This window comes from Thermobia domestica, chromosome 3 (assembly GCF_964235325.1).
Source record: "Thermobia domestica chromosome 3, izTheDome1.hap1.1, whole genome shotgun sequence".
NCBI lineage: Eukaryota > Metazoa > Arthropoda > Insecta > Zygentoma > Lepismatidae > Thermobia > Thermobia domestica.
In genome coordinates, this window is record NC_137456.1 from 3,030,069 (window position 1) to 3,056,421 (window position 26,353).

At 34.6% G+C, this 26,353-nt stretch overlaps 1 protein-coding gene across 1 annotated transcript; it reads right to left on the reverse strand.

Moving 5' to 3' along the window:
• Positions 1-3,166: 3,166 nt before the first annotated feature.
• meng (serine/threonine-protein kinase meng-po) lies at positions 3,167-25,028 on the reverse strand. The gene is made up of 2 exons (XM_081753967.1): positions 24,722-25,028; positions 3,167-8,424 (listed from the first exon to the last, which is right to left on the reverse strand). The coding sequence occupies exon 2, from the start codon at positions 8,407-8,409 to the stop codon at positions 7,327-7,329; it is 1,083 nt and encodes a 360-aa protein (XP_081610093.1). The 5' UTR covers positions 8,410-8,424; positions 24,722-25,028; the 3' UTR covers positions 3,167-7,326.
• Positions 25,029-26,353: the final 1,325 nt, after the last annotated feature.

The window sequence follows — 26,353 nt, forward strand, 5'->3', positions numbered from 1 at the left end:
ACTAAATGAATGCATCTATTGGGGATGAAACTGATGCACAACACGGTACTTAACTGTAAGAGTTATGATTGAATTTAAATAAAAATTCAAATGTTTTAATTTTGAAAATGACTAGTTGGGGAAGAGGTGTGTGTGAGAGAGAGATAGGTTATTTCTAAGAGATAAAGGATGAGCACTAGCTTGACAGATCCGATCTGGTGTCGTCCTGGTCATCTAGATGATAAATGGTTTTCCCTGTAGGAGTCTGGATGTACTGGAGTCAACCAACAACTCGATTTTAATCTTGCTGGACTGCCAGGGGCGTCGAGTTCTCTCGTCTTGATGCGTCTCCAATGATGTTCTCCTACACCTTCATTCTACTAGTCAGATATTGGACTATTGAATCTGTGGTGATGATCCAACAGAATGGTACTCCCAAGACATGGAGTTGATTGTTCACCAATGGAGCGACGTGTTTTTCACGACTATCTTGCACCTTCCTAAACCTTGTGGCGAATATCCCCTGTCGATGTGTCCTCCGTGGTTTTGCTTAATCAAAAAATGATGAGTCTGACATTCAGTGAATTAGGAAGTGTCAGGATAGGCGGAAAGGAACGCGGAAAAATAGTCGCGTTTATTGACAATTTCAAAAGTGACAGTTAACAAATACATGCTTATTCAAGCTGTCAGGCAATGTACAACATTAATAAAAGTTTTGTTCCGTTGGATTTTCAATGTTCATAGTTCTGTCGTGGATAAATGTAATTTAATAAAGTAATTGAATTTAGCGAATTAAGTTAAGAGTTTATACAATTATCACATGGTCATTTCACAGTCTAGTACACAGCTACTTCACACTAGTTACGACAGTAGTGGAATCGTGATCCACATTCAGTACGGCTCTCAAAACCACAGAGGATGTTGTTGCTGGTAGAATGATACTTTGTGTCATTCTCCGTCGAGGTTAAACTATAGCGAATGGAAAGAAGGTTGGTAATCAATCCTCTCCTTCTCAAGTTTTAGTTTCCTAAACATTTCCTCCATGAAATATTTTGCAACTAATACTTTAATGTGTCTAATTAATTCAACTTATTTATTCTTCTTTATACTCCACATTTTTAAATATGTCCAAATGCTCTCTAAATCCATCAAAATCTACAAAATCTACCAAATACTGTATAGTCTTGTTTTCCGGTCTTAAAATAAAAATCTGATTATGTAACGAAATTCTGATAACTTTACTGCTACATTCTAGCTAATCATAAATGGACATCGTTATTTGATTTGTTAGAAAATTGTCAACAAAATTTTCCAGGTTTAATCTTGATAAACACTATGTTTATAAACCCGGAAACATAGTTCTGTAAATTCATTTCTGTGGGACGCTAGTGTGGATAATAATAATAATAATAATAATAATAATAATAATAATAATAATAATAATAATAATAATAATAATAATAATAATAATAATAATAATAATAATTATTATTATTATTATTATTATTATTATTATTATTATTATTATTATTATTATTATTATTATTATTATTATTATTATTATTATTATTATTTATAGAGATTTCAGAGAATGGTCCCTGGAGAAGTCCCTCCCTGAGCTACGAAATTACTCCCGAACCATATCTCCCGTCGTGTTCAACATAAATTACAGGTAGTTTTGTAATACTTTTTTCACCTTTTCCATTGAAAATATGTCTAGTATTTCGAAATCTCCTTAAACCACCACTGACAATAAATATTTACGTTATTAATATTTTAATTATGCTACAAAGCTCTCTCGTGGCTATAGGACTAACGTACATGCCTTTGACATGAATGACCTGGGTCCTATTTCCGATAGAAGGTTATGGGACTCGGAAGGTTACGTTGTAAGTCAATATTTTGTATATCTTGGTGCCGAAGAGATTCTAAAGTCCAATCCAACGAACTAACCAACTAAGTTGTACTCCTACCAGAAATAAGATTTAGAAAACATATGGTGTAACGTCGGCTTTAATGCAGAGTCCATTTTAATAATTATTAATAATATATAATAATTATTATATATTATTAATAATATATAAACATAATATATAATAATAGTAATCGTGATAAAGGGAACAGTTGTTTTCTTTATCCGAAAAGGTGTTAGTCAAAGTACAAAATACGGCTTATTGTAACTTTCACTCGTCTAAGTATGCGTAAGAAGGAAATATAAATCTTCATTACAGTCTGAAACTGAAATACGGAGTTCATAGGTTGATGATCTATCGTGACGTTTAGCTCAACATTTCACTTGGTTAATTCCAATTCCAGACAATTTACGAGTGTACATCGTATAGTGTATATCGTACGAGTCTACATATAGTGTACATCGTACATACACTATATGTAGAACAAAGGTATAATAAGAAATTAGCCTTAGTCCTATTCTTAATTCGGAAATGTTAAATCTTTAAATCAACTGCGAGCAAAATATTTGCAAGGATTTGATAAAATAAAATTAAAATTCCTGGTCCATTCAATTAGGAATTGTTTTCTGGGTATTCGACATCTACTAACATTTAAGCATATGAGGAATGACGTCCTTTGCCGATCAGACTACCCAGGGAAGCGGGGAAGGAAAAAAGGAACGGGCAAGGAAGAAAGCAGTTTAGGACCTTTCTTAGGTACCATCTCAACATTTGCCTGGTGTAAATGAGGAAATCCAGGAAAAATCTCATTCAGGATTGCTGGTCCAAAAAAACATTCTGACCTAGTCCACACACAGAGAATCGAATTTAGGACCTCTCGTAGTCGAGTCAAGATTGTCCAACTTGTTAATCCTGAAAAATATTTCACTCAAAATAGAAATCGCTGCCGCAGTGGCTCAGTGGTAGAGCGTTCATGTCTGGTGCCTGGGGTCCTTGGTTCGATTCCAGCTCGTGTAAAATGAAATTTATGATTAACAAACACCCTGTACATGGGTTTTATGGTTCTCTAGTTTCTTCCCAGTTCCTTCATTCCACCATTTCATTCATTATTTCATCATCACCGTCTCCTTTAGCCTATCCGGCATAACCGTGGGACGTTAAATATTTCATTTTATTTCATTTTCAAAATAGAAATCAGAGATTGAGACATCAAAATATTATTTAAAATAAAAAGTGTATCACATTTTAAAATAATAACACTGAACTAAACTTGGTTATATTTTTATTTACAATATTTGTTAATCTTTGACAGCATAACTGACGATGATACAGAGAATCGAATATTGAGCAATTTATTATAAACAATGAGTATGACTCTCCTATAATATATTTTTTATTTACTTTTCACATGGATTTTTCGTTTTATTTTTTTATAAAAGGATTTCGTATGAATTCTCCAAAAATGACTTAGGATATGTGACGTAAGTTTCAGGCTCTAGTAAAAATATAATAATGTATGTTAATAAGTGAAGTATTTTAAATGTAATTTTATATAAACGTTACGACATTCATATATTCTAATACAAATTGTATGTGGAAAATTTTACAAATGATACGAAATATACACCGTGTATAAATTTTGTTATAATACTGTACAAATAAGTAACTAGCAAAGACATCAAGTAACAAGTAAAACTAATTAATTTCTTTTTAAGGAAAGCAAATTAATTTGTGAAGTTCTTTCTTACATACCAATTTTTCCATTATTTATACAATCCAACTGTAAAAATTCATTATCTGTATAGGAATGTAAAAATTAGCGTATGATATACATATTTTAAAACACATTTAAAGAACACTCTGTAGGCATTAGTAACTTTAAACTTCTAATGTCGTAAACCGTATTTCTTGCTATAAACTAAAAATGTGGTCTTCCGATTCATAAATATTTAGTAATTAGATTTCCACACATAATCGGAAAGTCAATTTTAAAATAATAGTCTGTGTAATAATAATAATAATAATAATAATAATAATAATAATAATAATAATAATAATAATAATAATAATAATAATAATAATAATAATAATAATAGTAATATAAATACTAGGAAAAATATATTCAGGACTTTTAAAACGAAATTTGGATTGGGAAAGGCAAAAGTTTGTGACCTCGTGATTTTCTTTCCATAAATATTGATTGTCAAGTTGAATTTGATTTTCTGCATTATGTGTTTCATTTTGTCTTTAAAGTTTTAAAAAGTGGTGGAAAAATGTTCCCAATAAACAGTGACGAAGGACAAATTGTCATCCTACCCCCAATTCTGGAGTCACCGAATGTGTTACTAACGAAAACTATATTTCAACAAGTAAAAGAAAAAAATTCCTTTTACTTAGCGGACAATTTATAAATCATTGTATAAACTGTCGTTAGACGATATAATGAATAAATTACTTTAATGCGTAATACATATTATCTTTTGTATTTTTTAATTACTGATAATAATTATATTTTGATTGGAAATCTATTTACTATTTATTTTGCATATTGTTCACAGTTTATGTTTGTTTGATTATTATTATTTATTTTCTCCATACCAAATTATTTAATTTATATATACTTTACTATTTCTTATACATTTCCAAAGAAACCACACTAGAACATACGGTAATGGCAACTTGAGACTCAAAGACATCAAAGAATAAAGATACAAAATGAATCCCTCAACAACACAAACATGCTACATAATACATGATTTTTTTCTTCATATATAGATAATACTTCATTATGAGATCAAAATAAGTAATTATTCCATTAAGATACACAACCAACTTTATTTTAGTACCTAAAAAATTAAACTTTATCTCTTCTTATAGTTTTCAATTTATTAACCTGCGCATATACGTAATACACAAACATATCTAGTTATTAATATATTTCATTCTGTAACACTTACACTCAAAAATACTTTTAAATCTATTCATACATGTTCACACATACGTATACATGACATCCATCAATTGAACAGTTTCTTACAAAATAGTTCATAAGGAATCCGGGTAGCTAGTTGTAACATAGAATTCAAAAGATGAATCACTGTAAATGATTTCTTTTTCTTTAAAGTTCAGTACAGGATAAAATCACAGTCCTGATCAAAAAGAAAATAATAGGTATTATATATTAAAGGACTATAATGAAGGATACCATCTGAGGTTATACGATGTTTTTTTTCTTCATACAAAAAAAGAAATGATCTATTTGTAAAGTAAAGATTTTGTAGAGTTAAAAGTTGCGTTTTGTACTTCGAAATGACAAAACAAGTAGAGGTTATGTATGATATAACCGTTGGGAGCCCATAAGAAGTGAATAGCCTGTCTTGGAATTTACTCAGTTGGTAGAGGTACTAAGCATTAGTAACAAGATGCCCTACAAACTCATGGAAAGTTTGAAGAATAACTGGACAAAATCCATCATGGAAGCAAAAAAGTAATATAGCTATGATAGATAACCATTAAGTGAATGGAATATCTGTACGAAGTCTTACATTAATATGTACCCGCCAAAAATAATTTGGTCTAAATTCTTAAACACGAATCCTTAATTGAAAGCTACTTAAATATTTGTAGATTAACTAACTACCCCCTTCTCCACATCTGATTGCATTTACATTCCTATAAAGTAATAAGTACAGTTATTTTTTCTTACATCCAACACTATCAATTTTAGTATGTAACATACTTTCTTATAAACATAACTCTTTGACTAATTTATGCACATTCGTACATTACATTCGCACACAAAACACACACTGCTTTCATAGAGATGTTCTCATAAACGATGCTTCATATACAACACATTTAATTCATACATAACAATATACACACAAGTACAAACCAATGTTGTGTGTAGTTAGTGTTATTCAAATATATAAATATCATCGCTATTATGTTGTTAAAACTTGATTTAACACCGTTTTTGTTACATACAGCATTTGCGTTGCAGATCTTGCAAAGTCATATTGTATCATTTGTATGATGACGATTATTTTAATCTAAAATGGTAAGCTCAGTAATTATTGTCAACACTACATTGTGGCAGGAATTTTGAAAATAAATATATCACACATTGGTTGTTCGATTTCTACTTTTCAAAGTAATGCTTTACACCACAGTATAAGTACAAATTAGACGTTTTTCAGAACATTTATAATTCTCTTCAAAATTATATTTTTCTCAAATGATAAATAGACTAATGATAGTACAGTATTCCTTATCTTAGAACAAATAACTTTTTCTTTATGTAACATTTCAAACCTCGAAGTAACATAAAGTAACTGTAACATGTTTGAACATGACACAGAAATAACCAAATTACAAGTTACCTTTAACAGTTACCCAGAAATGCGTGTTTGAGTTTAGTGTACTTGAATAAACATCAGCATTGAAGAATATCATGTTTCTATAGATGAGAAACTACAAAGTTTCTCAATAAGTATACTTGCAAATACAAAACTATGTTTTGTATAATGATATTATATTTTTATACTATATAAGCACTAAGGAAATATATGTATTGTACCTATAAACTGTGTTTTCCTTCACTAGGATTTTAGAAAAACGAAGTATGTCTTCCTTTATCGGTGTTACCTTACCGTCAGAAGGTACGTTATTTTAAAGACAAGTTATGTGGTGTTACATTTACATGATTAGGATAGATGTCAATGACACTAACCATCTTCTCTAGCGACAACCGTGAATATATTTTCATTTAAAAAGAATTAAAATAAAACAACAGACATATAAATGTTACATATGACTTCATACAAGCTCATATGAATATCAAGAACCTTTGGATATTAACGAACTTTGTCAACACAATATTTTTTTTCTAAATTATGATATATTTGGTTAAGGCTACAACGTTAATTGAATCTCGTTCACCCAAGTAGGCAATCACAAAATAGATTGGAACAATCATAGTGAACATGCTCCATCATATCCTGAAGGAGAATGGTAAATAAACGTGACAGAAATGGGTTTTAATGTCACTTGTGGATAACAAATGTCCAAAAGTATAATAACTTCAACGACAACACATCATTTCCCTCAATTTCGGATATATATTAATATTTGTTCAATGCTATGCGAAAATATTTTTCACATTCTAGAACCACACCAGCACCCACTTGGTGATAATTTTAAAATACTTTAGGTAGAACATAACATAGCTTTTCATGTTAAGGAAGTACTTAAGTTATATCCACATTTCTTTCAATGTACAATACCTCTGATAAAGGTATCAAAATTGTATAGCATTGTATTACCCCTGTTGATCGTTGGAAAATCTTTAGAGGACACTCCCTTTACAACTGAGCAGGCTATCAGGAAGACTGCCCACTGTCACTGTATGAGGAATCGAAACCATCTCCAAGTCTCATACTTCGCCCGAGTAATTGGCTTCACACGACAGGATCCAATCCCATATCCTCTTTGTCATTACTTTTTGGTCAATGGTTGTTTCCAGTCCATAGCTGCTGAGCAACTTCTTCAACTTCTTTTTGCTTTCATCCATTAGGTCTTCTTGGTTCAGGTACACCATGGAGTCCTTCCTTTCCATCGGGTACAGCCTCAACATATTTTTATCTAGCCATGAGTCCTTCATGTATTTGAAAACCTCAGTCACAGCAGGTCGCTTGTCGGGTTTTGGATCCAACAATCTTCGGAACATTCTCTGTAGCCTTTGGGTGAAATTCCTGAAAACAGGCGGCACTTTGGTCGTCTTCCGCTTCTGCCAACTGTTAAACTGAGAGTACGAAGGGTCAGAAATATCAGCCGACTGCCAAGGAGGACAACCAGTTAAGCACACGAAGATTATAATTCCAAGCTGCCAAACATCCGCGTACTTGTGACAATAATATCTCTCATTTCGAACGATTTCACACACTTCAGGAGGTAAGAATGGGTGCCACGTGGCCACTTTGCTCACCAAACAGCCTTCTTTGCGTGTTGACCCGAAATCACACAATTTAATTCGAGAAAAGTCTTCAGCAAACACAAGTATGTTCTCGAGTTTTAGGTCCCTATGCACGAGCTCTTTGCTATGCATGAACTCTAAGGCGGAAGCTAGTTGATTGGCTATTAATTTGACATCTTCCTCCAATAGTCCACCGGCTTTTACATTGCCTGCAAGATCGCCAAATGGCGCGTATTCTTGGGCAAAAACAAAACAGTCGTCGGCTTTGAAGGCCACTTCATAGGAAGAGAGAATATTGGGGTGGGGGCTCAGGTGGTAACTGTAATGGTACTCCCTATAAAAGTCTTTCAGAGACGTCACTTCGGTGTGAATACATTTTAGAACAACGGTTGTTGACGTCTTGCGATGTTCAGCTAGAAGGACCTTTGCGAAACATCCCTCACCTAGCGTCCTCAGGATATCATACTCGTCCTCTATTTCAATCTCTGACAGAGGAAATTCCTGAATTTTGTGGATCCCAGCCTCTTTTTTGTCTGACTTCATTTTAGAGCTGGGTCTCTGAAAAAATACAAAGGAAAAAATCGAATTTATTACTTTGATAAACCAAACAAAAATTATTTTCATAAGTTAACACTTTTCTTACTCATGAAATTAAATCAAAAATAAGATTTTGCTTCGTATCATAAGAAAAACTTAAGTACAAAGAAACGTATTTTTTGCTTCTAAAATATGCTTTTTTAAACTTAGTAAGACAAGTGTTGTGTACTAGTTGCATAAATGTAAAAATGTGAAGAAGAAAAGAATGCTAATCATATTTTTAAGTTCACTGCAGCCGGTATTCTTTCAGCTTAAGTGTCCTTTAATTCACCTCAATTTTAAATTCTACATAACAATCAACCTAACAGGGACACGAACACAGGAACTTCGAGTCTACTTAGAACTCCCTGCTTTTCAGAGGGGCTCGAATCCTCGATTGGTTGAGTTGAGTTGATTTTAATGTACTTTTCAGCAGCTAGGCTATATGAGACGTAATCTACTGATTAACGTGGAGTTGAGTTGAATTCAGTTTAGCGTCCCTTTCAGCAGCGAGGCTATATGAGACGTGGACCTACTGATTAACGTGGAGTCCGAACCACATGAGCTCCCGCCAGGAATAGAATCCGGGTCTCCCGCGCTAAAGGCGCGTACGCTAACCGCTGATTAACGTGAAATCCGAACCACATGAGCTCCCGCCAACAATCGAACTCGGGTCTCCCACGTCAAAGGCGCGTACGCTAACCGCTTAGCCACGAAGGAGGTCGAATCCTCGATTGGTCTCACTTTTTGATTATTGACCTAATGCCTCACACCGGTACCATTAGCTTACACCTGTCGATAAAGTCTCTTACTTGTAAATGTACGTACTTTCCTAATAATAGTACTTGTCTTGAGCAGGAAAAGAAGAGTTAACTCTAATATACGGTGGTGGAACGAAAGATATTACACCGTGAAAAAGAATGAAAAAGTTGTTAAACAAGACCTGCTTCTGAATTGATTTTCTCATAAATCTTGTGAGAGGGAAATAAAATGTTATAGTTTTGAATTCTCATTTTAAAAAAAAAAGTATCGCCATAAAAGAGGAACCCCATTTTAAAATGTCAGAGGGCAGCCTCTTGCATATTAAAGCCCAAAAAAGAAAGATATTTTATGAAAATGAAAGGGAAAAAAGGTAGGAGAGAAAGTCTCGTTACAATTATGATAGAACACATCTTGTATGAAGTTTACTTTTTAACAGCTCCCGGTATTAACCTTTGACCTTTCAAATGGTGGAAGTCCCTGATAGCCACGCCGCAAAGACAAGTCAATACAAGAGGAAGACGGAATAGGAGAATATTCTTCTGCTGAGAAAACGAAAATGAAGCGAGGAATATCGGATATTACATCTACGCTCGTTTCTCCTTTTTCTGTTAACGAGTTTCTTTCGTGTTACTACCACCAGTCCTATTACGCGGACTTATCTCGCCTGAGAAACGTGACTCAGTGAACAAAAGAGGAATCAGACAAAGGAAGTCAGCGACACCTGTTTGCGTTAATTGATTACACACTGTGAGACAACGAAAAGTCAAAAGTCAGAGCCAAAGGGAACTGGGAAATCAATGTGAATTTAGAAAGTAGCAAGTGTTACACGGATAACCTTAAGAATAATTATTACGGAATTTTCAAGTCTTAAAATGACAAAATCAATAGAATATGTAGTTTTAAATAAATATAAAATGTTTTTGGACGCCTAATCTTTCGGGATGTCTGGAGAAACTCCATGCTAATCAAAATGTAAGTATAAGGTATAACAAATAGAAAAAGCCACTTTCAAGAGCGTGCCCAATGGAGGGCTATATTAGGACAGTAGTCTTAATCCCTCTTCAAGTTTCCCAAATGGAAATGAAATGAAATCTTTAAGTTTCACGTCCCACGGTTATGTCGGCTAGGCTAAAGGAGGCGGCGATGATGAGAAATAAATGAAATGGTAGAATGGAGAAAGCGAGAAGAAACGAGAGAACTCCGAGGAAACCGACACAGACGGTGTTTGTCCATCACAAAGCTCATTTGGTGCGAGCTGAATCGAACCAAAGACCTCATGCGCCAGAAGCGAACGTTCTCCCACTGAGTCACCACGGCTCCACTTCGTTTCCCAACTAGCTTTTTTTTCATATACGTATAAGTAAAGGATATCCCCTTTGTGACAGGTCATGAAATGAAAGAAAATTAAATGTAGTTTGACGCCCCACTAGTATGTTTTTTTTTATTTAGACTAAAGAAGGTCGGTGATTTTAGACAGTTATAAAAGACTTGGTGGAATGAGAGTGTGGGAAAAATGGGAGATACTTAAGAAAAACTCAGCAGAAACCCTTTGCACCAAAGGTGAACGTTTTATTACTGAACCACCATACTCTCGGCAGGCCGTGAAGACCCAAGAGCTGTATGTAAAGAAAGGCTATAAATTTCCTGACTTGAGCACTTATTAAAGTAAAGTAGTGAGTACCCGCTCCGGCTTTCTTTTCTTGCCCAGGTTTCCCTTTAAGAGGCCTAATCACTGCGAAATTAAAATACCGCTAATTTTACAGTAATTATGTGATATCTTCAAATAGATAAAAGATAATCGAAAAGTGTAACAAGAGCTCCCTAGACAATATTATTTTGCATGAGGTACCGTTATCACCTAGTAGCTTTCAGTTTGCAGCCATTTAAAAACGCGAAAATAAATGCTGATTTTCCTAAATGGCCGGAAATCGAAAGCAGATAAGTGAGTCGTGATAACGGTATCTCATGTAAAATAATGTTTTCTAGCGAGCTCTTGTTCCACTTTTCGATTATCTTTTATCAATTTGAAGATATCACATAATTACTGTAAAATTAGCGGTATTTTAATTTCGTCGTGATGGGACCTCTTAAAGAGCCTGAGTGAACTTCAGCCGGAACGAGAGAAGAACGACAGGACTTCGCACAGTTGCCAGATAGATACTGCCGCGGCTTCATATGTCGTATTATTATTCCCAACATTTTCCTCTATTATTCCCAGCATGTTTTCGTTTGTTTTCTGTTTTACTTAGTCAATACTCTCCATTTTTCTCCACATTCACATTTCATCTCGAAGATGAAACTTTCCTTATTTCGCCGCTTTTTCGTAGTGTTCACGTTTCTATCCTAAGAGTAGAATACTCCACAAGAAACGTTTTATGAATCTCTTTTCTCTTTATTCAAAAACGTAAAAAAATAAATTCACAGATTTGAAGTATAGAGAATGTATTTGTGGAAAATTAATAAACCAAATTTCATTTGGAAGCTTTTAGCATAGAAATGTAAGGAAAAGCTAATCCTCCAACAAGCAATGCATTCTAATCAGTGAGAGTTGCAACCACGCCGCTGGTTATCTTCCTCTGCGAGAGACCTAAAATCAATGAAATGACGTCATCAACTAACGTCACATTTAACGAAGCACCGTCGGGTTTAATACAAAACGAGAATCACATGTAACAATGTCCCCGTAAAAATCCCATTTTCGCTCGCAATAAGGTTAAAAATAAATATACGATTTTAAAGGCTTCCATTTCACTGTCGGTCATTCCCAGTATAACCTCTGTTTCCAAACAAAGAAAGAGCGTTCTGAAACATTTTGTACCAAATAAAAATATGTTTGTTTTACTATGTTGCCTGCAATATTTTAAATAAATGACAGTCTAGTGTGACACAAAGGTTAAAGCTTTAAGTTGTGTCTCAGGTAGGTTATGATATAGCATTTCCTCCGGACTCCCAATGGATATGTTTGGGTTTCAATTTAGGCTTGCAACCCGGAAAGCGAGCCAGGAAAAAGTCATATAATTACGCTTCTCACCACTGTTTTGCAAATGAAATGAAATAAAATGTTTAAGTTTTAATTTCCATTGTTATGGCGTGTAGGCTAAAGGAGACGGTAATATTGAGAATGAATGAAATGATGGAATGAAGAAAGTAGGAGAAAACGGGAGAACCCCGAGAAAAAACATGCACTTGGTGTTTCTGCACCACAAAACCTACTTGGCACAAGCTGTGATCGAAGTAGAGACCCCACACACCAAAGGTGAACGTTCTACCAATAAGCCGCCGAGGCCTCATTACTGTTCTGCATAGTAAAGTTTAGGCTGTATTCTAATTGTGATAGTCTATAGAACCCAGAGAACTGAATCGAGGTAAGAGTGCACACTTTCTAACTTTTGGCACGTACACGAAGAGATCCTTTAAACTTTATTTTAATGTTCCATGATTATGTTCTCTGATTAACGAAGATGGTGATTGTCATTATGAGGAAGAAAATGGTGAAATGAAAGAAGTAAGAGAAAACGCAAGAAACTTGAGAAATCCCACAACCGGTGTTTATTCAGCACAAAGTCCGCTTGGCGCGAGCTGGGCTCGAACCAAGTACGCCAAACATCAGAGGTGAGGTACCGCGTTAGGCAGCATTAACCCTCTGGGTTTATATAGGTACTAATTTCACACAGATTGGGTCTCTCATTGGAACAAGAGTACAACGAGCAAATATTCCCACCAGAGATTGAACCCGTTGAGTTCATGAGCATACGCCTTACCGATCACGCTACTGAGGCTTATTTTCTGGATTTTTTATGCCAAAGTGAAAATTATCTAATTTGCCCACTAAAGATTGGCCAACTTAGGTAGTGGTCAGCTTACAGAAAATGGGACAAAATGAGTATTGTGAAATAGAAAAACAATTTCTACCTGTCTTGTTAAATAGATATAAAAGTTGCATTAATAATTTTCGCAGAAGGAGTGATTTCTTTGACATTTTGGGGCCGCGGTGGCTCAGTGGTAGAGCGTTTACCTCTGGTGCTTGGGGTCGCGGGTTCGATCCCAGCTCCCGCCAAGTGAACTTTGTGGTGAACAAACACCGTGTGCGTGGGTTTTCTCGGGGTTCTCCCGTTTCCTCCCACTTTCTTCATTCCACCATTTTCACTCATCTCTCATTATCACCGTCTCCTTTAGCCTCTTCGGTATAACCGTGGGACGTAAAACTCAAAGATTTCATTTCTTCGACATTTTCTAATTAGTTTTATTGGTCGATTTACCCCAATTTATATATAACCTTCCTAAATAGTAGCCAATTTTCATGAAACATGGGGTGAAATTTATTTTGAAGTTCGCCGCTGGAGTCTATTATTCTATACTCAAATCAGTTAAGAGTTAAGTTATAAAATATCCCAAGTAAAAAAAAAAAAAAAAAAAAAAAAAAATCAGTAGCTTCATGTTTACGAGGTACCATTAGCTTTCGACTATTTCAATTAGCCCTGCCTCCATTTTTCAGAGTATCTACTTTGATTTGCATTTATGAAGCTGTTTAGCAATATGGATGTCTTAAGTGATTCCTAGTTTTTCCTCATCTTCGTTCTAAGAATCGTTAGAGCATTGGCTGAGTTTTGTATGTTTCAAGACAAAGATGTTTATTGTGTTAACTCAAAGGAAAAGAAAAGTGTGTAACTCAGCGTTAAGAAGAAAAGCAAACAAGTGTCAAAGGAACATAAGAAGCAGCTGATCAAAAATAACATCACACAATAAATTCTCAGACTCAATTATTAAGGCCCAGTGACATCTTGGTTTACCTTTATTTTTAAGTAACTCCATTTCAGCTGTAAGATTAAATAAGAATTGTTTCAGATAAGCACCTAGAATGTGGTCACCTGCTCTTTAGGCTAAACGAAAAGATGGGAAGTGAGCTAATCACTGCGAAATTAAAACACCGTTAATTTTACAGTAATTATGCGATATCTTCAAATAGATTAAAGATAATCAAAATGTGGAACAAGAGCGCGCTAGACAATATTATTTTGCTTGAGGTACCGTTATCACGAGTCACCTAGTAGCTTTCCGTTTGGAGCCATTTAGAAAAACGAAAATAAATGCCGATTTTCTAAATGGCTGGAAATCGAAAACCGATAAGTGAGTCGTGATAACGGTATCACATGTAAAATAATATTGTCTAGCGAGCTCTTGTTCCACATTTCGATTAGCTTTTATCCATTTGAAAATATCACATAATTACTGTAAAATTAGTGGCATTTTAATTTAGCCGTGACGGGACCTTAAAATTGAGTGATGATAATGAAATGAACGCTCAAATGACTATTCCTACGCTGACCGGGATTCTAATCCTAGACCATTTAACCTGAACCCTAAGAGAGACCGATGCTTGAAGAAAGTGAATGATTATTAAAGAATTATCCGTCTTATTTGGAAGGAATAAGTTTATGAAGAAATGTGAATGAGAGAGGAAACGTAAGAACACGGAAGAACTCACGGATTTCCTCCACAAGCTCGCCTGGCCGGAGATCGAAGAGGAGACCCCTTGCATTAGAGATGAATGCTCTACCATTGAGCCACCGTGGCCCCTTAATCAAGAGAGAACGACCTCGGTGCTACAGAGATAGAAATTACAACAAAATAAGATAATGTGCTTACCATATATCAGCCAACTGAAAGTCATATGACCCGCCATAGGCTGAACTGAGAAAATAATTTGTGGCGTACACAAAAACGTAGGTTACATTTGTAAATCCTGTAGTGTTTGGACTTAACGTGCAGCAAACGTATAACTAAATAAGTATATTTTATAGTACTTTCCGTACAAGTGTTTCGAATAAACGTACTTTCAGTACGAACGAAAGAACAGTATATAGGTGGTCAGGATCTCTCATACAGATAGACGTATGTAACATATAGCTGACATATGTAACATACATATACATATGTAATATACGGAAGACATGCTGCAATGGCATGGTGCAATATCTCATCGGGAAAAATGGCAGTACGCATATAACACGTGGATAACGTATGCTTTGTACTGATTTCTGTAGCAAATATCAGGATTCCATATATTTGTAGAATATACCGCTGCCCGGATAACGGATTTTTCTCAGTGTAACGCAAATGAGAAATTGTTTAGTTTTAGTTGTTAAGCGAATGTAAATTAGCCCAACCTGTTTCTTTGTATGACTGTCTGCGTGCTCAACAATAAATTTTCGTAAAGTTTGTCAGATTTTAATGAAACTCCGATTGTGATTTCTTTTGGACATAGAAAGTAAGCTTACCTTGGGCAAGGACGTAAAATCAATCCCAAGTTAGAAGTTCGTACATATAAGTAGTGTAATAACAAACCAATCTAACACAATATATTTTGTCAAATTATTAGATTTTGATTTAATTGGATGATGGTATTTTCTTTAAATTTCTGATAAGACTCTCACTGTTTGCAATTGAAACTAATCAACGATGCGGAAGATTAAAGGAATAAATTGGGATCCAACTTTCCGCACATATACGTACAATATAATTAGTTGTGCCGTGTATTCTAGAAAGAACCGAAACGTTTTATTCGATCATGTATTCTAGAAGGAAGCGATTTCAAATTTTATGTAGATTGTTCAGTTCTAATTGAGTATTTTTAAAATGGCAGTTTTCTCTTTATTGCATTTTTAGTGGTACACTGAAAGTGTTGATTTTTTTTTAAAAAAAGTAAAGCTTTATATCCTATGAGTTATACATTTCAACATCACACATTTGTATACGGGGCTAGTATATGTCTCCGGCGTTTGTTTCACGGCCAAATGATAATGAAAAATGAAGGACAACAATTTCTTCAGTTAAAATGAATATTTACTGTTTAGAGTGTTTTGCAAATGAACACCATATATCACTGACATTATAATTAATTCTGTGTGTAATGTATCTGCTTATTACATACTGCATGCATGAAGAAAGAAAATACTGATCATACATGAATTAGAAAATTTAATCGGACGTAGGCACAAATCTTGCAAACGGTGTGAAATATTGAAAAAATAATCGAAAAAATCTCTCCTTTATGGTACTCTTTGCCGATTTTTATAAAGACGTCTTTTATCTGTGTCTGTAAAGGGAGTAAGGGATACGTACAGACGTTGTGAGTAATGACAAGGAGATTCATGCTTATATGTGAATGATACGCTGTGTAGAGAGTGCAGGTTCAGCTAGTATTCATTGATAATTTAAAGTTTGAAATACATTGGTACTTTATTCCCCGATATAAAGTTGTTCTTTCCGAATCCACTCCAAACTAACTTAATTATATGTTCGTTTCTTCTTGAATGTTGCCATTGACGAACATCATCTCTTCCAGACAGACGTAGGTATTCACATCCTTTAATGGAGTATTTTTGACGTTAAGCATTACATTTGCCTTTTTTATATTTATAGTTTTAAACACAATTATTTTTTTTGTTCTCTTCAGTGTAATTACATTAATGTGAGCGCAGTTCAATTTGAACTTTAACTGTTGTATGTTTCCAATTTTTAATTCGTTTGTTAGAGCAGTGTAATGTGTGCGTAGAATGGTTTCATTAATCATAGAAATCACTGGTAGCCATCACATCAACTGCTTTGCGCTCCCGAGGGAAATGATTGCTATCTGCTAATGGCAATCAATGCGAGCAAATAACTGTGTGAGAACTTCATCTGTGGTTTTCTCATCATGTAACCAATGCAAAGTTACTTTTAAAAGGTACAAACAGGCTTTTAAGGTGTATTAAAATGGAAGCCATGTTTAAAAAAAAGAACGTATATGGTAATTACGATATATCGATATTGTGCGAGAAAAATGGTCTCTGTTTATTCTACGTGGATCGAATGAAAAAAAAAAGTGCACAATCTCACTTCACTTGAGATTAAAACAGCGCATAGCCTCATTTAACGTGTAAATAAAATAACGTACAGTCTCATTTAAGTAAAAATAAAATAACATACAATAACATATAAAGCGAGAATAAAACAGAGCCAGTCTCGTGTGACATGAGAATAAATCTTTCAGTTTAACGTCCCACGGTTATGTCCCTTAGGCTAAGGGACAACATGAGGACAAAGAAAAGAAATGAAATGAAATCTTTTAGCTTTACGTCCCACGATTATGCCGCTAGATGGTGATGATGAGAAATGAATTAAGTTGGAGAAAACGGGAGAACCCCGAGAAAACTCACAAAACATGGTGTTTGTCCACCACAAAGTCCACTTGGCGCGAGGTGGCATCGAACCAGGGACCATATGCAACAGCAGTGAACGCTCAACTACTGAGCCACTACGGCCCCATATGAAAATAAAGCAACACACCTATAAATGAGAGTAATAGAGCGCAAATCTTAAGTATCGTTAGAATAAAAGAGTGATATCCATTGCCATAAATTATCTGAATAGTGGTATCATCTGGAGTTGAAAATACGTCAGATAGTGGGTTGACAACGGACAGGCGGCGTCTCCAAGCCCGAGATGTTGGTGCTTGTGTGTTAGGACAAACTCTGTACTACGTGAAAAGTAGTAGAACTATAAAGTGCAGTAAACTGAGCAGACTGTTATACTGTAAAATGGGTTACCTATCTGATTTTCAAATTGTTGGCGTTTGGTCATGTGGTGTGATCGTGGCGAAAGTGGCAAGTGTGTCGGGAAAGATAGTGTCCAATATGATGACAGCCTTTAAAACCTACGGCAAAACAATATCAGCGAAGAGGAACACTAGTTGCAAGAAACCACTTAGTGAGAGGTTTCGCCGAATGTTAAAGCGGATTGTCACTTAGAACCGTTGTGCGACTGCGTAATCATGCTGAAAAATTCTTAACCCTCTTTCTCTCCCGTAAAGACCTAATTTCACAACACTAAATTCTTCCGAGTAGTATGAAATACCAATTAAAAATATTTATATAAAGCTTTCGGAGATCTGATGATGGTTGAGAAATTTTTAACCTGCTCCTTTTTCCTTACATCTTGAACTTTCCAAAACCCAGTCTTAGTCACTGTAGGTTTCAAGGATACATATCTATGTACGAAATATCAAGTATCTAGACAGAATGGCTTTGGACATCTGATGATCAATAAATGAGTAGTTTAGTGTCGGTCAGAAATAGGTTTCTTGTTTCGTGGATTTTATTACTACTATTTCATTTAACGTATTACGCCCATTCTCTTTGAACTAAAGGAGGTGGAGGATTAATAACAGTAAATATTTATAAAATAATTGGTGGAACGGGAGTGTGGGAGGAATCGCAAGAACCCTAGAAGGACCCATGAACACGATGCTGTCCATCACAAACTGACATGGTCTCGGACCGAACCATGGCTCCTCGCACTAGAGGTGAGAGTTGTACCACTGGCGACCGTGTTGTCACTATTATTATTATTATTATTATTATTATTATTATTATTATTATTATTATTATTATTATTATTATTATTATTATTATTATTATTAGCTTTTTGATGAAAGTCAATTTAATACAAACAGTATGCTATCAATGGAGCTATCAATAACGACTAGACAAGAAGCATTAGTCCATTGATAGCATACTGTTTGTATTAAATTGACTTTCATCAAAAAGCTTATAATAATAATAATAATAATAATAATAATAATAATAATAATAATAATAATAATAATAATAATAATAATAATAATAATAATAATAATAATAATAATAATAGATAGCTGGAGTGTTTTAATATCACGGCTTTCTTATTCATTTAATTAATTTCTAGAAGCAAATTTATACTGGAATCATTAAAACCTGAATTGGAACAAAAAAATGGAAGGAATTCACATGTATCAATATATAAAGGTATCACTTCAACATTCGCCCGGCGAAACCAAGGAAAATTCATAAGAATGATAGCCGGTAACTTGATTCGAACCAAGACTTCTCGATTTAGAAACAAAGAGCATCAACTAATAGAATATAGTTGTGATAATCCTATCTACAAAACAATAAGAAGTGGTTTAGTGTTTTTATTTTGCTTCTCTGAAGAAGGTTTTTCGCAATTCAAAGAAGTGAATAAATCTACTTAGAACATTTCTGATTTATGTTCTAAACTTAACAAACCATGAACGAGTGAAATTTTAAGAAGAGGTCTGGTCTCGAGCACTCTCAGTCCACCAAGAAGAAATTATTTAAAACATATGTTCCGGGTTAACCACATGTTCTATTTGGTTGTTAATCTTTTATACGCGAAGGGAATTTTGTGTTTATTTTTTATTTATCAAGTATGTCTATCTATATTTCAAATAATATTAATGGATTCAAATAAATTCAAATAAAATTTTATCGGATTATTAGGGTTTAAGAGAAAATGTCTAAATATTACATATATAAATTTTTACATCGATAAACCTTATACAGATTAAATTTCTAATAGACTAGCGGTAGAAAATACTTTATACTATTAGATAATAAAAGCATTGACATTCTTCTTGCATATTTAGAGTTTAGCGCGCGCGCGCCTTCGGTGCATATGCTCCCGAGTTCGATTCCCACTACGAGAGCATTGAACGCATTACGGTGATTCAGATTCCATCTTAAAGTGTAGTCCTGTGTCTCGTTTAGCCTCCGTGTTGGAAAGGAACGCTAAACTTTGATAAACAACAAGTGTTTGCTATCAAGAAAGTAAAGACATTAAAGGAATTTGAACGTAGCTCTCGATTTCCTAAATAGAATAAAATGTTTTTTTTTTTCACATCATGTAAACGAATGATTTATCTAACAATGTATGAAAATAATTGAATTCTGCCTAATGAATCTAAAGTTAAATTGCAAAGTAGATTATGTCTGCACAATGCACAATTTTAATGACATGATTCTACAGTCAGCAACAAAGTCTAAATCAGGACATACAGTATTCTCCTCCGAGGCACGTATTCGAGCTAATTCACCTAACCTAATTAGGAGAGGTCATTAAAAGTCTTGACCAGGTATAGGATTACTAGTTTCTTTCCCATCAGATTCAGAAAACTATGTGTGGAAATTAGTGGATTTCATTTGGTTTTATTCAGAGTTTGGTGTCCCTTTCAGCAGCGAAGCTAAACATGAGAGATCGACCTATAGCTTAAGGTCGGATCCTAACCACATGAGCTCCCAGCAGGAAAAGTGGAAATTAGAAATTGTAATGCAAAAATGAAATCTTTAAGTTTTACGTCCCATGTTTATGCCAGCTAGGCTAAAGTAGAGGATGATGATGAGAAATTAATGAAATGGTGGAATGAAGAAAGTGCTAGGAAACGGAGGTACACCAAGAAAACCCACGAACACGTTGTTTGTCCACCACAAAACCTACTTGGCGCGAGAGAATTGTAATGAAAGAATAGATCAGAATTTAGAATTAGGAAGTCACGCTTATAGTACAAGAAATAAGTAATAATGCTACCTCTAACAAATATTCCATTCCACGCGTCAATTAATATTCCTCCAATCTGACTTGTCTTCCGTATTCTGTGTTAAGAAGCAAGATTTTTAAAATAATCTTATTGAATAACTTAAGGAGGCAATAATGAATACAAAAACAGAACTTAGAAAAAAGCCAAATATCCATGAAATGCTACAATAAAATAAACTAATTGCTGGTTTTAAGACTTTTCTTTTAATTGAATACCATTAATTCTAGCTTTGGAATTTCTTGTATGAAAAACAAATTCTGACCAAAGCGTATGTTATCTAATAAATAATAGAGCTACAGTTTCGGCAAAATATCTTTGCCTTCGTTAGACACATTACGAAGTACAATTTCTAAGATTACAGCTTATATATCTCAGAAAACAGGAGATAATTTTTCTCCTAGATATGATTCCTAGATATAATCTCCTTTCATTTTCTGAGATATATGTAGTCTTAGAAATTGTATTTCATAAAGAGCCTGATGAAGGCAAAGATACTTTGCCGAAACTGTAACGTTATTTTTATTAGATAATATATGGTTTGGTCAGAATTTATCTGCTATTTTCTTGTAAGTCGGAAATGTGGTTGAGCAGTCTATGACATCAACATTATCGAGACACTCAAATTTCAATAAGTATGAAACGACTAGACAAGAAGTATTAGTCCATTGATAGCATACTTATGTATTAAATTGACTTCCATCAAAAGTCTTCGTATGTCAGGCGGCGAATTTCTGTCTGAGCAGCTGCCCATTCTCCCATCTTCGGAGGAGATCCCGGATAGGAAAAGAAATTGTAATTTTTAGCGCTGAAGAAAGTAACGAATATTTTTAACTAGAAATATAAATTGTTGAGCAAACCAACGTTTATTTATAAAATATTAAATGTGTAACAGTTTCGCCAACTAACTGAACATATTGGCTTCCTCAGACACTGTAAAAAAAACAAGAGAGAGTTGCATCTAAATATAACAGAATCCCAGAAAATGGATCTGAACGCTCATTGGCTGATCAAAACAGATTCAGCCAATCATAACAAAAGTTGACAAAAATGAAACTAAATACGGCAGATCCATTTCCCTCCCTGGTCCATATTTAGATGCAACTCTCTCTTGTTTTCACAGAGTCTGATGAATCCAATATGTTCAGTTAGTTGGCGAAACAGTTACACAGTTATTATTTTATAAATAAACGTTGGTTTGCTCAACAATTTATATTTCTAGTTTAAGTTATTTAAGATAGCAATACTAGTATAAACCAGTTAGTTAAAGAGTATTATGATCTCCCATACTTCAGAACAAGCTTAATTTGTTCTCTGTGCTGTACATATAGTACAGTCAGAACTAATGCAGTGTATAGTTTGTACTGAGGTTATCCATTCCTTGACAGAGAAAAGAGTTCGTCACCTAACAATGTACTCTTGTATTTATAAAGTTATAATGTGTAAAAAGAATATTACAGTACTTATTTACGTATTTCTCTTGCTCCTCGAAATAAAAGCTACTTTTTTTGTTAAGTTCCCAAAAATTGAGCCCTGATTCTGTTAGTTGTGTAGAGGCTCTTGGTTTCTAAACTCGGTGCTGTATGATGATTTTGAATTACTTTCAGAAAAATAAAAGGTCCTACGAAATGGTTAGGGAGAACGTACGGAAAAATTATCAACACGATAAAACTTCAAGCGTTTTATGTATAGAATATTCATCTACATTTAAAACTTCGGTACACACTTACAAATAAGAATGAATTCAAGGATTGAGTAAAAAGAAAATGTGTGTTCCTATTCCAAACAAAACAGTTTATTGTCGCAAATAATATCGAAGAAATTAAACAATTGAAGTACGGGACAAAGATAAACGACGAAAAACGCTACTAAAACTAATAACGATTTTGGTCGTTTACTTTTGGTCTGTACTTATAAGAGCATGCTTCTTCTGTGTTAAATCGATGTGAAAGTTGGTCACTGGTGTTCAGAGAACAGAGACTAGAAGTTTTCTTTTTTTCTAAGTTTTGCGTCACACGATTATGTCGGCTAGGCTAAAGGAGACAGTGATGATGAGTAATGAAGGAAAATGATGAAATGAAGAGAGTTGGAGGAAACGGGATACCCGAGAAAACCCACGCATACAGTGTTTGTCCATTATAAAGTTCACATGGCGCTAGCTCGGATCAAACCAAGGAACTCATGCACCAGATGTGAATGCTCTACCACTGAGCCACCTCGGCCCATACTAGAAGTTTTCATGAAGAAAAAAATGTTTGGCGCGAAAAGTTATATAAACAATTGAATTTCGCAATGAGTACAGCTCAGTATTATCGTATGTCATACAGATAATAAAGCCGAGACATAAGATGAAAGGGATACCTTGCTTGTACGGGTAATAAGTGCTAGGTGAATATTGTTGTAGACGGAAATTCTACGGTAAAGAGACCTCTGCACAGACCAAGAAGAAGGTGGATAAATAATATAAAGCAACATATTACGGAGGTGGGAAAAAAACAATCCAAGTTGAGTTGACTTAGCATAATTGTTTCTGCAGTGTTGAGTCTTCAGACTATTCAAGTCGTTGTTAGTTAATATATTCTCTGGATGTAAATTCATTTAAAATTTGTTTCTGGTCTTCCTTTGACGCATTCATTGCAATACAGATACAATACTAAAGAACATAACATAAAAACTAGACGAACACAGAGATTATGACAACTTAATTTGCACAAAATAAAACTAACAGAAACACACATGAAAAGTGAGTTAAGAATAAAATTTGGTAATTACAAAAAGATGTTAAAGTGTACAGATTAAAAACCTTGGTGCCACCATATAATAACTACTTTTTTCTCGAAGGAGGGAAAATTTCTTTCCGGGAGCCCTCAGAAACTTAGATCTTCGTTCAATTTTGAATTTTGTTAACTTGCTTCTCTTACGTGTAGTGCAACAACAGTAACATATAAAAGTAATGATTGTTATAATCATTAAGTTAATTGGGCAAGAGCGATTTACTGTGTGTACTAGAATAAAAGATGAAGAGAAGAAAATATAGTTTATTTTAAGATTAATTACTTAAATGTCGATATTCTGAGAATAAAAAAGGGACAAGAGAAAAAATAAACGAATAATAGTACGGGGAAAAGTGCCTCGAAAGAGCAAAGTAAAATTAAATGAAATCTTGTAAGTTTTACGTCCCACGAATATGCCGGCAAGGATAAATGAGACGGTGATGCCGGCTAGGATAAAGGAGACGTTGATGCCGGCAAGGCTAAAAGAGACGGGGATGATGAGAAATGAATAAAATGGTGGAATGAATAAAGTAGAAGGAAACGGGAAAACCCCGAGAAAAGCCACGTACACGGTGTTTGTCCTCCACAATGCCTTGAAAGTGTGTTTCACACTTAAGCTTCTCTTTTCTTTATAGGAAGAGAAGAATTGGAAATGTCGATGTTGTAATTCTTGTACTGTTGACATATTAAATGCTGTTTCGAAAAACAATGATCATTTTCTAATATGTGTCCGTCATTACAACAGTATACATAAATATACAAGGGATAAATATTCAATAAAATTATTCAAATGATATACATTTTCAAATAATTACTTAATTTGTTACCGTCATATCATTCTGTTGTATACATACTGCCATATGCATAAAATCAATTCCAATCCTTGAGAAACTTCTATTCTATAATGAATTAACAATTTCCTATTTTCACCAGGTATATTGGTACCAAAGGAATTAGTTTCATTTCGCACTGAGAAATAGGGATTCTGAGATAGCAGAATCAAGAGAAGATAGGTAGGTAAGTAGGACGCCAAAAGCACTGGGTGGGCGCTATTTAAAGTCACTGTAACTTGAGAAAGTGCAACTAATGTGCTAAAGAGTTTATACTGTGCACAAGTGTTTCCCTTATGAAGAATTACTTGCTAATGAAGCTTACATGAACTATGTTACTTCAACCTTCATATATAAATTTCTTAGGTGTTAGTCTTTCTTACTAGATTAGTACTCTAAATTTTGCAAATATGGAACTAAGATTCTTAATCTATAGGTATTTAAGTATTGTAAAAAAATAAAGTATTAATAATTAAAGAAACAAAACAGTGCAATATACTCACTTTGTGTAGATGAAGCCGGATAGGAGTCTCCGTGTTTCTATTAACTGGACGAGTTTTCCAACACGAAAACAACTTTGATGATTATCTTATCACTTGGGCAGAGTCCCAAAAGCTAATTTTGTGAATAATAGTCTCTGTTGAAAACACTACGAAGCAAAATATTAATTCTTTGCCACTTCGCAATGAAATTCAGCCTTCTTTCTTCTCAATACAAATATCTTGATATGCTGTCACGGAAAATCTCACTCATCTTCCTTCCCGCCACAAGCCGTTATAGCAGACTGTTGCAAATACCGCGTAAACGGCCCAACTGAATCGGAGCGTCCCGACGGAGACGAATATAAACATCCCATTATTTTACGCAAGCAGCCAGCGCGCACGGGCTCACGCACATCAGCTACTGTGGCCAACTGCAAGGCTCTTTCGCTGAAATCTGCTCTGTTTATACGTAGAACGTCATGTAAATGTTTATGTAATGAAGCTCTTTCCCTGTTCACGATAATTTTCATGGTCAAACAGAATGCAGAGACTTGTGTATCCGGGTTCTACATATAACAGCAATGAAGTACACAGTTCCTCGTAGGTGAGACTAGCTATAAACAACAGCCGGATGATAGCCCACAGATGCCCTTTAACAATAATAATTATTATATAGCTCAATGTCTTATGGAAAGTAAATATTCAATGCTTTTCGAGTGAATCCGGCAGGATCAGAAAATATCAGGTAAAAGGAAATTTTTAATGCATACACCTGTTACAGTCTCAAATGACATATCAGGAGTTCCAACCTTTTATCCACTTGCAACACACTTATAGAACTCTCACGGCATTGCGACTCATTTATTTATTTCTTTTATTATATTAATAAAATATAATATATGATAATATAGTTTGTTTGTGTGTCTGTCTATGTGTCTGTGTGCGGCCTGGGGACCAGATGAGTGGACCGAGAGTTAGCAAATTTTTATCACGGATACCTTGGTCCAGGACCCAGACCAAGACGAAGTTTTTTTTTTAATTCGAACCAGGGGGATCTCAGGGGCGTTTACAGGGATATGTAAAAATAATAAAAAATGACCGATATTAGTGTCGAATTCATAGTTTTCGCGGTCGCTGAGATCAATGGTAAAACTCTGATCGCATTAACTTCCAAATTCACCTCATTCGGCTGCAGGCCGGGGATCACTGAGAGGGGGGGGATATCGAGACATGTAAAAATAATCCAAAATTATAGATATAAGTGTCAAATCCATAGTTTTCGAGGTCGCTGAGATGAATAGTGATATTCCCGCAGGCGTTGGCTTCCAAATAGAGCCCCCATGCGAAGAATGGATATTTCAGCTAGTACTACATAAATTACAATAGTACAAGATTATACATTGCTCTACAGTAGTATCTAAGAATCAGCGAGTGGAATTGAACATTGGTGATGGCGTTGACTGCTACAGCCTTTCTCAAAATTGATTTAAATTTATTCTTAAGGCTTAGAGCTAAAGAATAAAATTATTGTGTAGAGTCTAGACTTAATAGGCCTTGTGGATGACATAAATTTATTTTCAAATTCTAAAACTTAGCGACATACCCTATGAAGCTGTGCCACACATCAATCAGTCACGACACACTATTTGGAAA

Coding starts and splice junctions, on each gene's coding strand:
- meng (XM_081753967.1), bottom strand. CDS start 8,409: ATGAAGTCAGACAAAAAAGAGGCTGGGATCCACAAAATTCAGGAATTT.